The sequence below is a fragment of the Lipotes vexillifer genome, unplaced genomic scaffold (genome assembly GCF_000442215.2).
Source record: "Lipotes vexillifer unplaced genomic scaffold, Lipotes_vexillifer_v1.1 scaffold269, whole genome shotgun sequence".
Taxonomy (NCBI): Eukaryota; Metazoa; Chordata; class Mammalia; order Artiodactyla; family Lipotidae; genus Lipotes; species Lipotes vexillifer.
This window is the reverse complement of record NW_006799885.1, coordinates 1,097,880-1,119,340: the sequence shown is the minus strand read 5'-3', so window position 1 is coordinate 1,119,340 and position 21,461 is coordinate 1,097,880. Positions and strand designations below refer to the sequence as shown.

Genomic DNA, 21,461 nt, shown 5'->3' with positions numbered 1-21,461 from the left:
AGGAATGCTTTTGTTTTCCCCAATAATGGAGAAAGACACAGCTGATGCCACCGAACTCTCCCCTTTCTTCTTGCTTTGAAGGTGGACATGATGTCTGGAGCTGGGGCAGCCCTCCAGTGACCAGTGAGGGGAAGGATAACATAATCCCAGAGGCATGGGCCTTGAACTTGCCAGGCCATGGAACCAAGGCCAGCAGCTGCCTACCCTTAGGTGTCTTGTGCTGTGAGAAATAGAAACCTCTAGTTTTGAAGGTACTGTGAGCCGAGTTTTCTCTTCCTTGGAGTTGAATGCATTCCTTACCTAATGGGATGCTGTCCAGGGGTCCGTCACTGATGTACTCGATTCATCCTTTTCTGTCAGCTCTGGAAATATGCTGACCTGACTCTTTCAGTAGCTCCCCAGTGCTTCTTATCCGCAGAGTTACAGCTGTGTCCCCCTTCAGTCCCCAGTGGGCTGTGCATCCGACAGCCTTTTAGCACACATCCCCTTGCTGTGGCCAGCGACGTTGTGGCAAGCATACCAGCCCTCTCTTCCCATTAACTCTTATGTCACACACTTGGAGCCCGCTAGACAATTATGGTGTTTGGCCCGTACCATTCAGGGACTATGGGACATTGTGCGGGCTGGTTCCAGTCCTCTTCTGCTGAGAAAGTCTCTGCGTTGACTTTTGCTGCCTTTCCATGCCCTTGTGTAGGGGCAGGGGGATGGGGGGAGGGGAGAGAGGACCTGGCCCTTCTCAGCATCTCACTATTTCCTTCTCCACACTCTCAGCCAAAGGGCAGAAACAAAAATCTGTGATAGCTCCTGTCCTCTCCATTTCAAATATTTTTGGTCTTCATTTTGACAAGATGGTGGATTTTGACTTTTTGGCCTGGGACTGCGGTTTTCTTACTCTCTTTGTGGACTAGTTCTATAACAATAGGTGGCTTTTACTGGCCACCAGATGCAGGAGGAGGAGGTTTGCAGTTCAGCTGGGACATTCCTTCCATATGATTTTTCTAAAAGACAATCTCTTTGACTCATTTCCCTGACCCAAACCCTTCTACGGCTCTATCCCACTCTTAGCTTGGAGTCCAAACTTCTTACCATGGCTTTGAGGTGTCCATGATCTGGGTCTTTCCCCCTCTTTTTTTTTTTTCACTTCCCTCTCCCCACTCCCTTTCTCACTGTAAGTATTTTGTTCTAGACCTAAGATGATCCCCTGAGTAAAAAATTATTGGCGATGGGAGCTGGGCATTTTTGTTTCATTTGTTTTTTAAACTCTGTAGGGTGAGTCTATTGCAGGACTTCATGTTTCTCAGAGCATCTTCACATACATAATTTTGCTTGCTTCTTAGAAGAATCCTGTGTTGTAGGTAGGGCATAGATTAATACAGATTAATATACACATTTCACAAATGAGAAGAAATGAAGTTCAGAGAGGTTAGAAAGAGCTGACCTCAACCTTGGGTGTTCTAATTCCAGACTGTCTCCACTCCACACTGAAATGCTTTTTGATAGTAGTAGCACATCAAGTCAGTTCTAAATATTTAATTGTCTCCTATTTTAAAAAATGTAAAATAATTAGTATAAAGGTATATCATTAGGCCTCTTGCTTAGTGTAATAATAGCCACCACACAGCTGTTATTCCATAACCCTGTTTTATTTCCTATATAGCAATTTTCATCATCTGAAATTATTTATGATTTGTTTGCTTATTTGTTGGTTGTGTTCTCCCACTAGAATATACACTTCACAAGGGCATTGAATCTATTTGGTCTAGAACAATGCCTGGCACTTAGCAGGAAACTCAATAGCTATTTGTTGAATAAATAAATGGACTATTCAATTGTCATTTCATCTCCTTGCATATGATTTATTATTGTTAGAAGTGAAATAGTACATCACAAATCATTAAGTTAGTCCTAACTGAAAATAATTTTTAAAATATATTTAGCAAGAGATTTCAATAAACATTTTCTGCATAAATGAATTAATGAATGAATGAACCTCCATAATATACAGTGAAACCACTTAATAGAGCTTTGTTTTGATATTCGACAACACGTTTAAATTTTGCTTGCCTTACTGTTTTTTTGTTTTGGTGGGTGGCTAATGTATTAAGTATTTTTGGATACTGTCAGTTGCTATGGTCTGAATATTATGTTTTCCCTATAATTCATATACTGAAATCCTAATCCCCAAAGCTGTAGGTCACTGGGGCTTTTAGAAGGTGATTAGGTCAGGAGGGTGGGGCGCTCATGAATGGGATTAGTGCTCTTATAAAAGAGGTTCCAGATTATTCCCTAGCTCCTTATGCTATGTGAGGATATGACTAGAAAACGCCAGCTGTGAACCAGGAAGAGGGCCCTCAGCAGAAGGCGACCTTCCTGGAGCCTTGATCTTGGACTTCCAGCCTGCAGAACTCTGAGCAATAAATTTCAGTTGTTTATAAGCTACTCAGTCAGGGGTATTTTGTTATATCAGCCCAAACAGACTAAAACATCAGTCAGCTAGCTTATTTGTCCTTATCAAAGGGAGCTCAGCTCTGGAACTGATATGTTTATAATGTAATTTCACTAAAATTACTGTATTTAGATAGTTCCTGGCATCTTTCATTAAACTGAAGTTGTTCAGTTATAAGTGTTTGAGGTCAAGATTGTTTTCAGTGCTTCCACTGAAGGAAAAAAATGCAGCGTGATTCAACTTTTAATTATTATAAAGATCAAAACACTGCACAGATTTAAAGGATTGAAATAACGTGTTCAGTGTTCTGTTCTTATTCCCAGTTACCGGAACTCGTACAAGAAGAACATCTGTGTGGACATGTTGCGAGATGGTTATCATAAGTCTTTTACTGAGCTCTTTGCTCTGATGGAGAAGTGGGATGCCCTAAGGGAGGCTGCAAAAGTAAGGTCCCTCTTCTGGCTGCAGAGACCCCTGGAAGAGCAGCCTGACAAGCTGGATCACTTCTACTACTACCTGACCAGGGCTGAAGCAGCTGAAAGGAAAGGTGAGTGGATGGATTTGGGGAAGCAGCACTGCAGAAGGCAGAACAGTGAGCACCTGAGGGAAGATTCCAAATTGTTTCAAGAATGAATTTAAAACATTGAGACACCTTAGCACAATTCAACCTAGTCAGCTAAGCATCTAAATGGAATAAATGGTAGAGAACGCTGAATCACAAGGCTGGCCAGACACACAGCCATCCTGGTGATGTCACTCTAAGCCAGGGAAGACAATGAATAGCACCTAATAACATCTCCAGGGCTTTCCAATGTATTAAAATCTTTGGTATCATTAATTATACATCTTTCCATAGTTTTTTTTTTATATATATAATCTGATTATTGACTTTCACTGAGGAGACACTTTCAGAGTACTATAACTTGACAATTATACTTATTTTCTAGTATTTGTGTAATGTAATTTAAAGATTTTATCCATAAGTTCTATAGATTTCTATCAGAGAATTTTTATTAGTGAATAGTGAGGAGACAGAAAAAGCCTGCAATTTACAATTATGAATAAAATTGTTAATTTTATATTTTCCATCACATCATCTCTAATAAATTCCTTTTTTTTTTTTTTGGTATCCTAAAATTTTCCAGAAAATCTATATGCTTCAAGTATTGAAGAAAATATTTTAATCTCTACTATAATTATACCAATATTGTCATAAGTATTTCTTATTTACATATTCATAATTGGTCATTTTATATAATCAAAGAAAGGAAATCCCAAAAGTTGGCATATAAATTTGGTGTTTTCACCAAACAAATCCTTTTGTTCAACTTTTTATGTGAAAACACCATAGGACTCAAAAAGAGAAGATCAAGCCACAACATAACGATGTCTGTACTTCATTTCAGGCCTTTCTATGGGAAAATAGAGTATTAGACAACGTCTTGTTAGCCAGTGCTGCAATGTGGAAAATTGATAGGGACATAGAAACAGCATCAGAGGGGTAGCAGAAGTCTTTTAGCCTCTGTAGTGGAGTCAATATACATATTTCCTATCTGGTTGTGACCTGACTTACAAATATGAGATACACAAAAGTCCTAACAACACCACATGTGAACTAGAGTGTGTGTGTGTGTGTGTGTGTGTGTGTGTGTGTGTGTGTAGACAAGAGGTGATTATTTGATTATTTGTATAATGAAAATTATTTAACTGCAGAACTGACTTTAAAAATAGAGTCCTTTGGTGAATTTTAAAGTGTGATTTACATATAATTTCTCAAGAAATTAACTGTTTAAAATTTTAAAAAGCTATTGTAAGAAAACCTACATTCTAGTGTCAGCCCCAAATTCTGAAATGATATTTTTACTGAAAATAGAATTGATCCAGATAAAATTTGCTCATAGTCATTTTCTAAGGTGAATTAATCACATTCACTAAATGTTTTAAATAGAAGCATTCATTTTAGTAGCATAATATGAGCCAAACATCACTAGTCATAAAGTGTCATAAATATGAGAAACTTGTCGTAAAGCATTTTGTAATTGTAAAGAAACTAAATGCTAAATAATCTGTTTGAAGGTAGAAAACTTTTAATTTGTAATCTTTTATTAAAGAAAAGTAAATATACATATAAATTAAAATGATTCTCCAATTCCAAATATTTTAAAAGTCCAAACTTTACAGTAGCCAATGTCTTATACACATGGTACAAGTAATGAAATGTTTTCTTTACTGAGTGGTTTATCATATATTCATGGTAACTGAGGTTACATTTGTTAAATGGAACAAAATTACCTCTTGCTCAGAACAACTCTTCTGTAAGGTAATCGACTTCAAAATGCAGTGGCTTTTGCCTGGTTAAAATACAGAAAGTTAAAATTATTGCAAAAAAGTATTATTGGAAATACTTCAGTTGAAGGACATGTAAATATTTGTATGCTCTTTTTTTAAAATGTGTGTAAGTTTTTCACACTTAACACATGAACTTCATAGGAGAAAAATTGTGATTGAGTTAAGCATGTCCCAGAAAATGGTATAGGGGATATGCACAGAAACTCTTATTAACTTGAATTAATTTTAAATCTTAAAACCCATACACACACACACACACACACACACACACACACACACACACTTAATCTAGAATACAGAGATCTCTTAATAGTGCCTTGAAGATTTCACCCCATATGGTTGTGGAATCTGAGACAATTATCTTGAAGCAGCATATCTCTGAGTATTCTCATTGCTTTTCACTGGAAAGACCATCACTCTAGGGTCACAGTGAAGTCCATGTAATCAAAGCTGTGGCACTAACAATAGTCATCTCAGGTCAATTCTGTCCCTTGAGACTTGGCAGAGCAGGAACCTAGAGTTATTTAAATTGCTTTTCAAAATAGCACTTTCTGTTTTATAGCAAAGAAGTGTTTAAAGTAAGACAGTCATTTCTTTTTGGATTATTTCCTATTTGTTAAAGTGTTTCTTTGTCCCTGATAGCATTTCTTATATTTCCCATTGTTGTGAATCATCTCTGTACCATCTGTAACATTATGATTAGGGCCTTGTGCCCCATGGGGCTGGGGAAGAGATGGCAATAATGGTAATGGGTAGCCAAATCAATAGATAATTCAAACATGATTTACACTTGACTTTAAATTATTGTTAAGGGTTAAGCAGCAATTTTCTTTTCTAATAACATTTATTTAAGATACCCAAAGTATGTTCTACTCAAGCAGAGTCCCACAGGATGTTTATACAGTTTATGTAAAGCAAAACAAAAGTAATTGTCTGGTGAAATAAGTTTGAGAAACAACCAGGTGAATTAACATATACATTAAGCAGGTTGTTTTTATTGCAGGACTTATCAGAGCCTTTAACATGCTCATGTATATTGTGTGGTTCACTGAAAGAGGGAAATTAGCAAGAGCATTTTCCAAATTTATTTCATCATGAGATCTCCTTTTTAGGTAGCATAACGAATATTGGTCTCAATAATAAATCAACAATAAAATTGATTTTCATCTTATAAATGTACCTGCTGACAATTCAAGGAAATGTTCCGCAAGCAAGGAGAAAAGGCTGCTTAGAATGTAAAGGGTACAGACCATATATTTGGATTATCCAAAGATTCAAAACTTGATATAGTCCTTTATACTTAATACTCTGAAAAACACTCAATTTTTCCATAGAAAAATAGCTTAGCTGACAAGTAGTCTTTAAGTATGTAATCTAAATAGCTTATATAACTCATTCTAAACAAAACCAAAAACTTCATTTATGAAATGTTGGAAATGTTTTTCTATTAAGGTTTAATTACTGAAAAAAGGAAAATTTTTTCAGGATTGCATATATTTTTAAAAATCTCTTCATGTAACTTTTTAAAATGGAAGATATGAAATGTTTTATTTACAGGTTTTAAAAAACAGCAAACCTCTAACCATTAAATATGAGAAAGAATATAAAATGTTACAAAACATATTTTAGTGCTCTATTCACATTAGGCAGAAGGTTCAGAATGGAAAGATAAAGCATAGGAGAAGTCAGTTCTGAAATGAGAGTATTCGTTTTAAGTAAATAGCTCAGGGTACCCTCTACTTTTCACCTACGCTATTGCCTATTGTGAATACCTTAAAAAGCAGAATGGTCTCCAGAATCCCCAGTGCCTTCAAAAATGGGAGATAGGGAGAACTGTTTTTTAACTTTAATTTTTAGGTCTAAAACTTATTTTGAGATAAATCTTCATTTCCTATGGAATTATGAAGCAATGTCTGTAAAAACATGACATAGGTTTTAGAAATTTCTTTGGAAACATTGGAGTGAGTTATGTACAGTTTTTGAAAGTTAATTTTTGTGGTAATCAGCCTAATGTCATTTTTTCTGAGCCTTTTGATTTTAATCTTATAAGAGTATCAGTGGGCAATATACAAATGCTTTTCATAATTGTAATTCTTTCAGGAGTATATAGGTTGACTCTTCTGATAGTAGTGAACAATTAATACCAGTTAATTCCAATAGATAATTATTGTTGTTAAAAATCCTTGCAAGGGTAATCCAGAGGCTACCACACATTTACTACTGTGCTTTAAGCACAAATGCAAAGAAACATAAAGATAATGAATTTGTTCATATCCACCAATAGAATGAAATTTACGAGGGTGAGGCACAATTTAACACACACATTTTTGTTGAAGTTTATGACTGATTGCAGTGGAGTTTATAAGACTGATTCACAGTTTATTAATATACTTTTTTGTGTACAAATAGGTCAGATGCCACTTTGGGAAAAAAAAGGGGGGGTTTAATAAACTGACAACTAATGAACTAGTAACTGAGTGAGAGGGATGACTAATATTAATGCATTTTCAGCAGAAAAAAATACTCATAGAAAAGATAAGCATAGAAATCCACTTTTTCTTAACATTGTTGGTAACTTGTATTGTCAGAAACAGCACTAGAAAGTATAAGGAGGTTATGTGGTCATCGTGATCATCATTTCTTCTATCTATAAGCTGCATGCTTGCCTTTTCTTCTGGGTGAAAATATCTTGCTATTTTCAGATTCCATCTGCTTTCTTCATTCATCTTTTTGCCATGGTTAAGAAACATTGCTTTCTCTGGAATCTCTAAATAATTTTCATATCTTCAATGGGAAAAGTACTTGCTGATACCACATACTCATTTCTTCCAAAAGAACTGAGCACATTGCTGGTAGATATCATTCTGTTTTTTTGTGTTATATAAAGACTCCTGTTTCAGCCAAAGAGTATGTCAATTTCTAACAGGGTCTAAGCTCTCCAAAAGAATTTTGTTGTTTTTCTCGTGTGCACATCCTTTAATTAATGTAATTATTTAAATAGTTAAAACATTAATTTTTGCATTTCCATTTTTAAAATGGTTAATCATGCTTTTAAGGAAAAATAGAAGATAAATGTCACTATATTCGTTTGCCATTTGAAGGGATGTGCCTTGAGACATCTTTCTAATGCATTTTATGATGTTTTTCTCTCTTTGAAGAATACTTTGAAGAGGTCTATAATAACCTGTATGCTCTGGCCTGTTACTTCAATAATTCTGAAGACAAGTGGGTAAGGAACCACTTCTATGAACGGTGTTTTAAGATTGCTCAACTCATCAAAATTGACGGTGGGAAGAAGGAAGCCGAGGCGCACGCACACATGGGGCTGCTCTTCGAGGAGGATGGTGAGTGGCCATTTGTCAGGCTGCTGCGGGGGCTTTGAAGCATCCCAAGTCCAGGCAACCAGAAAGCACATGGGGGTAGAGAAAAAGACCCGAGGCTGAGTAGAAGAATGTGAGTTACTGGGATTAAAAAGCAATAGGGGGCTTCCCTGGTGGCGCAGTGGTTGAGTCCGCCTGCCGATGCAGGGGACACGGGTTCGTGCCCCGGTCCGGGAAGATCCCACATGCCGCGGAGCGGCTGGGCCCGTGAGCCATGGCCACTGAGCCTGCGCGTCCGGAGCCTGTGCTCCTCTGCGGGAGAGGCCACAGCAGTGAGAGGCCCGCGTACCGCAGGAAAAAAAAAAGCAAAAGGGTGAGACTTTGGACTCACCCTCCATATTGCTACAGTCATACCTCTGCTGAGCGCTCAGCCTAGAGTTGCCAGCAGCGTCATCACGGAGAGAAAGCATCTTCCTCCAGGCCTTCACACACATCCTTCGTCCACATTATGTGCTGCACTGTTTTGAAATGCTTTTCCTTTCTTACAGACCTTGTTCATTTTAACTTGATTTCTCAAGTATGAAAATGGGAAAAAGGAAAGGCACACTTTGTGATTTTCCTAGCATCCTAAGTCCCATATATATAACCTATATAACTCGGGTACCACCCCGTTGTGATTTTTTAATAATTTCTGAAGGAAATGTTCCTTTAAAAATAATGTCATTCTTAATAATGTTATCTTAAGACAAGCCAAAGTCTGAAAGGACAACAAAAATTCATTAGAAACATATTTTATTTGGTGGTTTAATAAGGATTGCAAACAGAAAGTTAAGAATTAAATTTATTTATAGAAGGGTAGTGGGTAGATAGTATGCAAATAAAATATGTGAGAAGATGAAAATATTTGCTCCGAAGTAATTCTGTTTCTTCCCTCAGAACAGTGTCTCATTTTCCACAAGAGTTTTGACTTTGGTAAAAGAGTTAAATTAGAAAATATTTATTATCTTGTGGCTAGAGTATGGAAAGGCAAACTAGGAACATGCCAGCGTTCAGAGTTTGGGCTATACCTTCAGGCCAAGGAAAGGAGTGTGATGGAGGTCTGGCTGTGATACACCCTGTGGGAAGAGGAATAAGAGAAAGGGGGGATGATTAGGAAGCTGTCCCACTAATTCAATCCTGAAGAAATAATCCAAAAATATTTAAGAGCATGTGTTTAAGTGTATCCATGGCAGTACAATTTATGACGTCTCAAAACAGGGGATTAGCAGCATTAAGCAACAACCATGCAACAGAGTTCTGTGCAGGAATGAAATTACAAACTAGAGCCAAATTCATTCATTCAACAAATATTTGTTTAGAACCTAATACCTGGGGATAAAACAGTAAAGAAGACAGACAAAATCTTTGCCCTCCTGGCGCTAACATTCTACTGGGAAAACAGGCCTTAACCACTCATAGCTATATAACATATGAAGTACTGGTACGTGCTGTGATGAAAAATAAAACAAGGCAAAGGGATAGATAGTGGTTGCTACTTTTTACATAAGGTGTTCACCTTTTAGAAGGTGAGGCATGAATAAAGTGAGGGAGTAAGCCTTATGAGAATCTGGAGGAAGAGGTTTTTAGAGAGAGGACATGGGAAGTGCAAAGGCCCTGAGGCAAGTGCATGCTGAGCACTGTCTGGAGCCCAGTGAGGAAGGTTGGGGGTAGAAGGAAAGGAGCTAAGTTTAGACCAGGAGGCTTGGGATCACACTGGGGCTTGTAGGACAAGCTGAGGACTTTGGATTTTATTCTAAATTGTATAGGAAATCTCAAATGTATATTGATTTGAGAAAATGCTCATGATACATTAAATAGAAAACAAGATTCAAAACACAATGTAAAATATCATTATATTTGGTATGTATCATATACCAATGTGTTAACAGCGGTTGTTTTTGAATGTGGAACCATAGGTGATTATAGAATTGTGTACTGAAGGGTTATTACTTACTATAATTGAGAAGTTACCTGTTAAAACTCTTAGCCTATTGTTAAAAGTAGAGTTTAGTGTTTCAATTTGTAAAAATGGAATAAATTCTTGCTTAAGTAAAATTCAAAGTAAAACCTTTGCTTAAGCTTTTTAAAATTATTATTCTCATTTCATCAGTGATGTAAATACTTTTTTTAAGCTTTTAGAAATTATTAACTTCATTTTGAAAGATGAGGATACTGTGGCACAAAGAAATTAAGCTGGTTAGTGGCGGGGCTAGTGTTAAGTCAGCTGGATTCAGAGCCTGTGCTAGCAGCCATTACTCTATGCAGACCAAGAATTGCTTTACTTTCATGATGTGCTAATGATGAAAATTCCTGAAAATTATACACTAAAGTATAGTTTAGCACTTTTTTGTTCTCTACTCTAGGAACAGCCCTCAGTTGAAAAGAATAAGAATTGTTTTCAGTCTTATTTGTTTTTATAATTGGCAGCATCAAATTCTCCAATTATGAGAAATCAAATAATGGAACTGTCAATTACTGGATCCGAAAAAAGAAGTCACAAAATAAGTATGAAATAATATATGAAAATGAGGGCTGAAGACGCCAGGGCTACACTGATGAAAATTTAAGAGTGGCCTCAGTGAGATTCAGATAGCTATCATAAACATATTCTGAATTTTCCTATAAATTTTATTTCTGACTTTTAAATTTGGTTTGATTTTTTGAAAATTTATTGCAGTAAAAAATGGGTAACAGAATTTACCATCTTAACTATGTGTAAGTGTATACAGTTCGGTAGTTTTAAGTATAATCACCCTATTCTGCAACTGGTCTCCAGAACTTTTTCATCTTGCAAAACTGGCACTCAATACTCGTTAAACTACAGCTCCTGATTACCCTTGCCTTCTGATTTTTTAAAATCTGTGAATGTATTTCTATTGGAGGATTTATTCATTGCTTCCTTTTTTTTTTTTTTTTTTGGTACGCGGGCCTCTCACTGTTGTGGCCCCATTGCTTCCTTTACTATCTATTTATTCATTCATCTATCCATTCACTCATTCAACAAATATTGGAGCACTTACTAATGGCTACTAATATGATTAGTAACCATGGCACTGTATGATTTTAGTAGCTGAGAGTGAGGATGAGTTTGGGAAATGTGATCAGGGTGGGGCTGCTGTGATATTATCTTCATGGGTCAGTGGCTTACTCACAGTTAGATGCCCCACCCCATAGCATGATAAAATGCACCCAAATTCCGTAATACGTAGAAAGTTTTGGCTATAAACCTATTTTTAAGTTAGATTGTGTTATTTTGTTTCGCAACCACTTTTTGAAAGATCTAAACTATTTTTCTGTGGCCTTAATCAGTTCATTGGCCACAAGAACAATGCCTGTATTATTTGATGGATAAAATGACAGAGTTGATGCTGATGGAAATTCTAGAGATTGACTTTGAGTATCTGATGTACTTAGCCATGGTGAAAATTATCTGTGCAGCTTTTGTAATCTGGAGTAGAATTTTTATGAGGAGGGTAAACTAGGACTACTTAAAATATGTGGCTAGAGTGCAGTGAGGGCTTACCTGAATATGGGGGTCCCCCTGAGGTGATGATGGTGTAGCTTCTGCATACCTGATCTGATTGGTCCAGACAAGCCCCACATATGGAGGCCCTGCAGCAACAGCTAGGCGGTAGCTGTGCTCAGAGGCAGGTGGCATCCTCCTGGTTCCAGGGGTGCCCATTCAGATTAAAAAAGCAGGATACCAGCCGGCAGATGGCAAAGGGCAGGTTGTCAGGGCCCAGCAAAGCAGCTGTAGGCCAGGGCATGGCTCCAGCACCCTCAGGGAACTAGAGAGCAAATGAACATGAGCAGAAACCATGTCACAGGGACTGGGCACCTGGGTGCAGTCAGGGCCAACGTTCAGCCCACGAGCACACATGGGACCAGAGCCCCCTGGCCAGAGTTGAGCACAAGCTCTAGTTCCCACTGCTGCTGAAGATGGTGCTCTAGTATGCAATGGCCTGGCTTCTATTGGCACAAGGGCTGGCAGTCCCTTTCTTCAGGTGAAATATCTGCTGCGGTAGCAGATGTGGAGTAGTTGTGGTCTGACAAATACTCGTAGCACATCAGTGGCTGTATCTTCTTTCAGAATTGTCACCTACTTGGAAGGACAAATGGACAAGCAGTATTCACACCACGTCTGTGCAGAATTGGAGAAAGCTCTCAGACCCTGGACCTCAAAGAAATGTGCCCATACATTCTAGAGCAGCACACAGAGGTCTAGCAGGGCCAGTGTCAGAGCCTGGGAGAGAGAGGGTTTTTTAAGATCCATGACTAGGGAAGCACCGACTTTCCCCCAGGTATGGTCTGTGGCCAAGGCAACAATAATAAGATGAACCTTAACTTCAATCCTCCCTTGCCAGGTCAGTATTTAGTGGTTGGGTCAGGGGACTAGGGTCCAAGCCTTGCAGTTGCAGCTTTATTGATGGGGAGCAAACCAGTGGCAGGGTTGATCAATTGGCATTCATAGTTAATCATGCTTTTAAGGAAAAATAGAAGATAACACCTTTCACCTTCTCCCCTTCCATTGATTTAGGATCTGAGTCCAAGCCTTGCCTTTGACCAGATTAATGAACTTAGCACTGAGACTGGCTGGTTTCCACGGAGCCTTGTAGGAGGCAAGTCTGTTTTCAGCAGGGGCTAGCCTAGAGGATTAGTATCAGTCAGGGTAACCTTTGATTTCTAACTTTTTGTTATGTTCCTTCTCCCCCAATTCAAAGAACGGTGGCTTCTAAGTAGCGTCTCTCACTCTGTCAGCAGTCCATTCCATTTCAACCCATATGGGCTTGGGGTCTAGACCCCGCATCCTGAGAGACCAGGAGGATGATTAGAAGTAGATGTTGGGTGACAACCACGGGTGCTGATCATGTTCACTGAGAACAGGCAGGGGAAGGCCATTGTAGGTACCGCTTGGAAAGAGCACATCTTCCAGTTCTGCAGGCCTGCATCTGCGATTTTAGCATAGGGATTGAGTAAAGGCTAACCCAGATCTATAACATTGACCCCAAATTCTCCTAATGACTGGGAACTTCTGAAGAAGAGTTATCCTGGTTGGCTTGCTCGGTTCAGGGCCTAGAATTGATTGCTGACAGTCAGTTCTTTGGACACATTCTAGATGGTGTATCCCAGTGTGTTTTGCCAGGGGCTGGAAGGAACCAGGAGAAGAGCAGTGTTGTGAATATACAGTGGAATGGGCCCCCTCTCCCCTGATGCGTCCAGTAGTGAAAGGCAGATACAGCAACAGATTTGTGGAGGAATCAACCACTGTAAGGAACCGCTTACAATCTTGATCTCATGGAAAGGAGTAGAATTTGGAGGTCCACTTGCTCAGTCCTTCCCTAAAACATGCTCCACCCATTTTTAGTGAACATGGGGAAGATGCCCCCTTTCATTTTTTTTGCATGAATTTTATGAGGGGCAGTAGTTCAGCTTTCCTCTCAGTGAAGTATCCACCATGTATTAGGTCATTCCTTTCCATATCACACACACACAGAAAAAGGAATTCTATCACTGTGAGCCTTAACCCCATAGGGTTCCCACTGCCAAGGATTTTTCAAGTCTAGTTCCTGCTAATGGCCACTAACCAGCCATCCTGAAGGCTGACCACAACAACATCACTAGCAGACTTGTCCCACTCCTATCTTGGTCTTTGATCTATTTCCAGTCCCCTGACTTGCTTCCAGAAGGCCATGTTATTGGCCTGGAGAGATGCCCAGTTTGCTGAGACAACTGCCATGCTAACAAAGTAATGGGTCAGCAGCACTCACAGCAGGCCTGCTGGAGCAGTGCTGCTCTGAGAAAACTCAGAGAGACAGGAGCTGAGCAGGTGTGCTGGTCTCCCATTGCCCTTTCATTGGATGCTCTATGTTCAGGGGAGTATTGTCTGATTGGGGCCAGACACAATAGTAACATGACGTGGCAGAGCCTTGACACACACTCTATCCTGCCAGCCCAGCATTCATCTTTTGAGGTAGGATCAACCAGCCCCTCCAGGGGAGGGTGCAAAGGGGAGGGGCAGGGGATAAGGTCTCTGCCTTGTGGTTGCAGTCATAGGATATGGCACACAAATAGCAAGACTTGCCACATAGGCATTCATAATATGGGGAGCCCCAACCTCTCCCCTGTCAGGAGAGAAGAACTCTAGGGTCTAAGTCTAGGGTCTAGGTCAGAATTAATTGTCCTAAAAGCACTGAGCCTAACTGGTTTCCTTGGAATTTTGCTAGAGTCCATCTCCTTTTCTAGGAAACTGGCCTGCAGGGTATCAGTCCTGGACAAGTTAACCCTTACTGCTTAAATCTAGAAGTTCTGAATAAGGAGTGATGTTAACATACAGAGACCAGGGTCAGATTATGACCACAGAGTGCTGTCTTTTAAGAACTAGGACAAAGATAGAACCATGAGCAAGACTAAAAGTGTCAAAACGAGCTCTACCACCAAAGACTAGCTATTTTAAAGAATGGATTAAAGTAGAAGAGAAGCAGTCAGTTAAAGAAAGAGAAGATCCAATCTCAGTCCTAGAAGAATGTCTGCTAGACACTGGTATTGAGTGAGTGCTGTTCTTACCGATTAACTGCCCCCCAAATGGAGGTAGAAGCGGAGGATTCTACTAACTCCACCTAGCCAGCGAGCAGAGCCTAGGGCAGACTGTCTACTCTGCTTGCCTTTAAATACCTGGACAAAAAGACTGCTCCTAATTGAGGGATGTAGAAAATACAAGGAAAACAAAACATTACTCTGAAGAACAAACCTGTAAATGTGATCATTTTAGAAGAATTCTTAATGTCTTCAGAAAGATACAAGTAAGAGACAGAAAGGCTTAAGGATAGAACCAAATGAGATGACAGTGAGCCCCAGATGAAATAAGGAAGGCTTTCAAAGAAAAGTGTTGGTAGAATTAAAATACAGAGCAGAAAAAGGGCAGGATTGCCCAATGGAATACTGAATCAGTGATGTTGAGGACAAGCTCAAAACATTTTCCCAAAATGCAAGTGAAAGACTAAGAAGTGAAAACAATGACATTAGCAATATGGAAGTTTCTGAGGTAGAGTAGATGATAACCAAAATGAAAGTCATAACCAAAGACATTTTAAGAAAGCTTTCTTGACCCTAAAAAGATATGAATATTCATATTGAAATAACTCTTTATGCTCCAGTCAAAACTATAAGGAAAAATCCATTGCTAGATAATTCTTGGGAATTTTTTGAATGACTCAGATTAAGACAGACTCCCACCTGCATCCAAAGAAAAAGCACAGATTGCCTTCATTGGAACAAAAATTAGATAAGACTCACTTTTTTCTCCTTTGCTACAATAAGTGCCAAAAAAAAAAAAAAAGTAGAGTCCAGGGGGTTTGAGGGTAGGGTAAAGAGAGTGGAATGCTATAAACTTGAGAACTGATAGTATGCTACAGAAGTAAGTTCTGTCCCATAAGAAGCAATGGGAAGGTATTCTTACTTATGTACTTCAGAAAGTACACTGTGAATGTAGTTTCCGTGTATGCTGTATTCTATCTACAACCCAACAAGAGATAAATCAAAATTAAAAATTTTAAGAAGAGGGAAGTCCTAATATCAAAGAACTGACAGTATACACTGGAACTGATTAGTCTACAAAAAATGTCTACAAAAGTCTACAAAATATGTCAATAATTTTGGAAGTAGAAGATACAAAGTATAAAAACTAAGTGTGATTTAAATTTTTCTCTTTATGATTTTCCGAACATTTTATGGTAATGTTAATTACTTCTGTATCTTATTTTAAAATTACGTTTTATGAGAAACATGTAAAAATAAACGATGAAAAAAGTAGAAACTCGAGGCAAATATTTATTTCAGTCTTAGATGAGAAAGACCTTCGAAACGTGAAAACAATGGAACAAAGCACAAAGAAAAATGATGGGCTTTATAGGAGAGGTAATTATAATCTTCTCACTGCTCCAAGTTCAGAACCAATTCAGAAGAAACATGGGAATCAGACAGATCATAATAGCTAAGGCTAGTTAGGGAACAGAGCTTATATCTGTTCAAATCAAACTCTATTATCTCGCAGAATTCATCATAACCACCTAGTTACTGAAAGACTGGTCGTGTTCAGACTCTTCTACAGATTCTAAGCCTGTGCCTGTGAACTTCAGCATGGAGCTTGAGAAAAGAGTCCAGAGAGAATGAAAGTTCAGGATTTCACCAGTCAGATGCATTGTTTTTCCTCCTCTGTGGTGAGAAATGAAGAGGGAAGGAGAGAGGAGGTCCCCTCATGGAAACACGAGGCTAGCGGTACAGCATCCCCACTATCAGAAACAAACACTGAGAGAGTTGACATGTACTTAAAGAAAAAATTATTTATTAAAGACCTCATATAATTAAAGATAAACTAAAATTGGGAATTATTGCAAACAAATATGACAGGTTAGTATCATTATTATATAAAGGACATTTACAAATTGGTAAGAAAAAACATTAACACACCAGTAGAAGAAATTAAGCTGGGTAATAAACATTAAAATAAAAGCCAACATTGATAATAAAAAGCACAAGTTAAAACACTAAAGATATGTTACTTTTCCCCTGTAATTTTCTAACAAGCATTTATTGTACTTCTGCTATGTGCAAGATACTGGGATAAGTGCTGGAAGTATATGGCTGAAAAAGATATTTATGGCCCCTTGATTCAGAGGCTTACATTTTAGTGGAAGAGGCAAGTCAATACTCTGATAATTACAGTAATCTGAGAGAGTCGGCTGATAGGATAGGTACAGAATGTTTAAATGTTTAAATGTGCAGGGATAAATGTTGTCTATTTACTTATGGAAAATAGCATTTAATGCTGTGAAATTTTTAAAAATTAAGCAGGTTTTTCACATTGCTGGTGATAGGATCAGTTAGCCTGACATTTCTAGCAAACAATTTAGGATTACATATCTAGGAAAAAATCAGATATGAAGACAAAAATTTATGTGAAGACATATTATATCTTTATACATGTATTATTGGTAATAATAAAAATAAATGGAAACAATACAGATGTCCTACATTAGGGTAATAATCAATGGTGCTAGTTACACATGATAAACTCTTATCCAGCTAGTCAAAATGCTGTTTTCCACTGACTATAATGATAAGAGCTACCACTTATTGAGTGCTATGTGTCAGCCACTATAAAAGTGCTAATTCTGGCCAATGGTCTATGAGCAGTCACTTCCAGGCTGAAACTTGGAGGAGCAGATATGAGTCCTCTCTACTATCTCTGTTTTTGCCATGGTGACCATGGAGGAATTATGTTAAGATGGTGAAACCATGAGATGGAAGCAACCAGTTCCCTGAATGAGCATTGGGTGACTCTAGAGAGTCACCCACCCTCAGTGGACTTCATGTGAGCAAGAAAACTACTTTGTCTAAGCCTCTGGGATTTCAGGGTCTATTTACTACAACAGTGTAGCCTAATCTAACTTTGACTGATACAATCTCCAACACTTATATGCCCTTATTTTCAACGAGGGATTTCACGAGTCCTCTGAGTGGTTTTTTGCTATTTCTTCGAAAATTTTACACTAAAGATTCCCTTTGGGATGCGATAATATAATTTCTTTTCCAAAAACTTCCATTTTAACATTTTTGGACACTTTACAAATCTCTCAATTTACTAATATAACTTAGTCTTCCAAAAATTCCATTTTTATTTTTAATATAGAAAAAATATATGCATTTTTGTAACACATTTCTGTATTGTTTGAATATAATAGATGAACAACATATTTATAATCCAAAAAATAAAAATAGACAACTTTTTAAGCTCACTGACATAGAATGACTCCATCACAATAGTGTTTTGCCTGCTATCCAGGGTCCTAGACTATTTCAAGATTCCATGATTATCATTATTTAATCCAGGAGGAAATAGTGGGTCCCTTGGCTGATCCAGTCTTGAAGTGTTTCCATCTGGAGCAGAGACTCATTCCCTGATCATGGGTCTTGGAATTGGGATCCAAACTTGAGCTCTCTGACTCAGTTCTGGACTCCTAATTCCCCTCACTCAAGTCTCCTGGAAGCTCCCGCCAGGCTAACTCAGTAACTCAGTGTAGAAGAAGAACCAACCATTAGAGCAAAGATGTCATAGGTGCAGGCATAGCAGTTGTGACTGTTAACATTGAAAACTGCTCACAGACACTTCAGACGCTCGTCAAATGGAAACATTTAGCTGATTTAACAGATTCTGTAGATGGCTTATCTGAGAACTCAGGGGTGTCTGATCTGCTATCCCCAAGATAACCTACCCTGCAAGTATCTCTGCCACTCAGTCCCACTTGAACTATCATCTCAGGTAATTCATACAACTAGAAACATCTAGATATCTGTGGACATTCCCCGAACAAGCTTCCATTGCTGAAGAACAGCTTTAGAGAGATGTGTTACCTATAGATCCCCACCATGGGCACACAGACTCTCGTGTTCTGCCTGTAGAAACATTTGGTGGCCTCAAACCATGTCAGTATATCTGCTCAAAAGAAAAAAAATCCCTGTACCCCTGCTCACCACCTATTGTTCATGAGCTTCTATATCTTTTTTATTTTTATCTTCCAGCTGCCCCAGCCTTGGGGCAGTGATTCTGTGCAGGATGGCTGCCATTCTCAACCTAGTTTCTCAGGGAAGCAAATACGATTGTTAATGTTGACTTAGAGAGCATTCTTTTGAGACTGCTGAAATCCCAAAACACGCATCCTGCCCCCGAAGCAGAAGTAGTAACACCACCACAGATGATGGGCTGTGGTCAAACGGAAATAGGCTGAGGGTCATGTGCTCCCTGAAGTCCTACAGCCTCTCTCTCCCACCTAGAAAGCACATTGGAATTCAAATAAAGAGGACTTTTTAAAATGGATAATAACAGATCATCATTATACGTAAAAAAAGCAAACCATTCCACAAGTTTGGTTGTTTTTTGTTATAAAAATTATTGGCAGTGCCTTTTACAATTGATCATGACACAGACCTGGGCCTCAACACGGTTCAGAGTAGTTTCTAGCTCTGCTCGATCCATCCATCCCAAAGTTTGACTAATAAACTTCTGAGACCCTTTTCATCATTGCCACCATCCATCTGGCTTTCTTCCCTCCCACCTTCCCTTCTTTATCTCTTGTGTACACTCCATATTTTCAAATCCATCATCTGCCAGACCATGAGACCCCATCCTTCATTTGATGCCTTTTCCAGTGGGTCCTTCAGAAGGTAAAGGAGCCCTCCATACCACCCTGCCTCCTCTCTGCTTTGAGCTCAGATTTGCCACTGGCTTGGGCTTCCACACACACCTTACTCGTAACTGTGTCTGTGATTCTAGTTGTCTCCGTGTTTGGTGGGATAAGGCTTTTCACACCCAGCCTGCAGTCAGTTGTCAGAGTCACATGTGCTGCACTGCTTGGCTTTCCTTCCCCAGTGTTGGTGCTGAATGGTTTTAGTAACTACACAGCCAAGACAGGACAAGTATTGCATGGGATGCTGGTACTTTCTGCTTTCTCATTTGAGAGAAAAATTTTCAACCCTATTTGTCATGAGTTGCATTGTAGAACCCCCAAAAGATGTTGAATTCTTAACCTTAACCTCCACTACCCATGAATGTGACCTTATTTGGAAATAGGATCTTTGCAGACAATCAAGCTAAGATGAAGTTATTAGGGTGGCCCTAATCCAATATGACTGGTATCCTTATAAAAAGGGGAAATTTGGGCACAAAGAGAGACATGTACAGAGAGAAGATGATGTGAAGATATAGAGAGAACACCATCTACAAACCAAGAAACACCTGCTACCAAAAGCTAGGAGGGAGACACTGAACAGATTCTCCCCCCACAGTCCTGAGGAGGAACCAACCCTGCAAATCCACAACTTGATTTTGGACTTCCAGCCCCCAGTTTAAGCCACCCAGTTTGTGGTACTGTTAATGGCAGCCTCAGGAAACCAGTACAATATTCAATGTAGTGTCAGTGACTTTTCTTAACTAAAAAAAAAAAAAAAAAAGATGTTATTTTAGGAAAAAGTAAAGGAATATAATAATGGTGGAGTGATATGATTTGACATGTGAAAAATGTAATGTTCTTTCATTTTAAATTCTGACAGAACGTTTATTGTGAGAATACTATCTAAAATAATATAAGGCAACTTTAAAAAACTCCTTAGTATCTGATGTAAACAATCTCTTCCTAGAGTTTTGGCTTTTTACCTTATTCTATATTCTATTATAAATATCATTTCATTTGGTGGATACTTTTATTCTTCAGCATTTGAAATGAAGTTTATCATCACAGTATTCAGTTCTCCAAAAAAAGGTTAAAATACAATAATATCATCAAAGATTTTAATATCATCAAAGATGCCACATCAAAATTGATAGATATTTCATGGTAATTTCTATTTTGTCATGGAATAATGTTTGCCAGTTTCTTAGAAAAACAGCCTTAATAACTAAAAGAAATGCAAAGGATATATCAGTTTTTAGTGTGGTGTTTTATTTTCTCTTTCATTTTATTAAAAATTAATAGAGATGTAAACGCTGTTGAGAAGATTTAAAACCCATCAAATACACAAAATCTCAACTGAGGCTACCCCAGAGAAGGGCACCAATGATGTGGAATGGCAGGAGGTATTTTGCATTATATGCCGTTTTGCACTATTAGAATTGGTTATCTTGTGCATGTGTTATTTTTTAGTGGAGGGGGGGGAACTAGCTAATTTTAAAGATTTCATTGAATTAAAAAGTATTGAAAAGGACAGAAGGTTTTTACAGTTGGTAAGAAAAAAATGGTGATGATTAAAGAACTATTAGAGATCCAATGATATTATTATCATGTAGAAAAGTGGGGGGAAATGTTAATTATTGATGATTTTTCCGATAGTAAGGGAAGCCCAAATCTACAGGGATATTAGAAATATGGGACAAAAGCTTTTATAAAGATATAAGTTGGAAGCCTGCAAATTCATAACGGAGATTAAATTAGTGATGGTTGGATGATTGACGTTGGATGACTATCTTGGTCTGCACAGTTAACCTAACAGCATTTGAGCATCAGATTAGAGATGAAGTCTCGCAGAGGAAGAACTATTAGATTGGGCAATAAACTTAGACTCTCTTTGGACACTGCCACTTGCTAAGTAACTGTGTATCTGGGTAAGTTATTTAATCATTGTGGATCTTGTTCTCCTCGTCTGTAAAATGAGGCAGTGGGAGCAGATTTTCTTTGCTCTGAGTTCACTTCCCGCTCTGCTTTTTGTGGTCACTTAAGTGTCTACTGAAAGATCAGTCCTTAAACACTGTCAACTTC

At 38.3% G+C, this 21,461-nt stretch overlaps 1 protein-coding gene across 1 annotated transcript in view; it reads left to right on the top strand.

Moving 5' to 3' along the window:
- The window catches only part of TTC29 (tetratricopeptide repeat domain 29), a 255,359-nt gene that overhangs the window by 41,984 nt on the left and 191,914 nt on the right, over positions 1-21,461 (top strand). The window contains exons 5-6 of the mRNA XM_007472002.1: positions 2,770-2,993; positions 7,954-8,139. Of these exons, the coding sequence (XP_007472064.1) occupies positions 2,770-2,993; positions 7,954-8,139 (410 nt within the window). The remainder of the gene's footprint in view (positions 1-2,769; positions 2,994-7,953; positions 8,140-21,461) is intronic.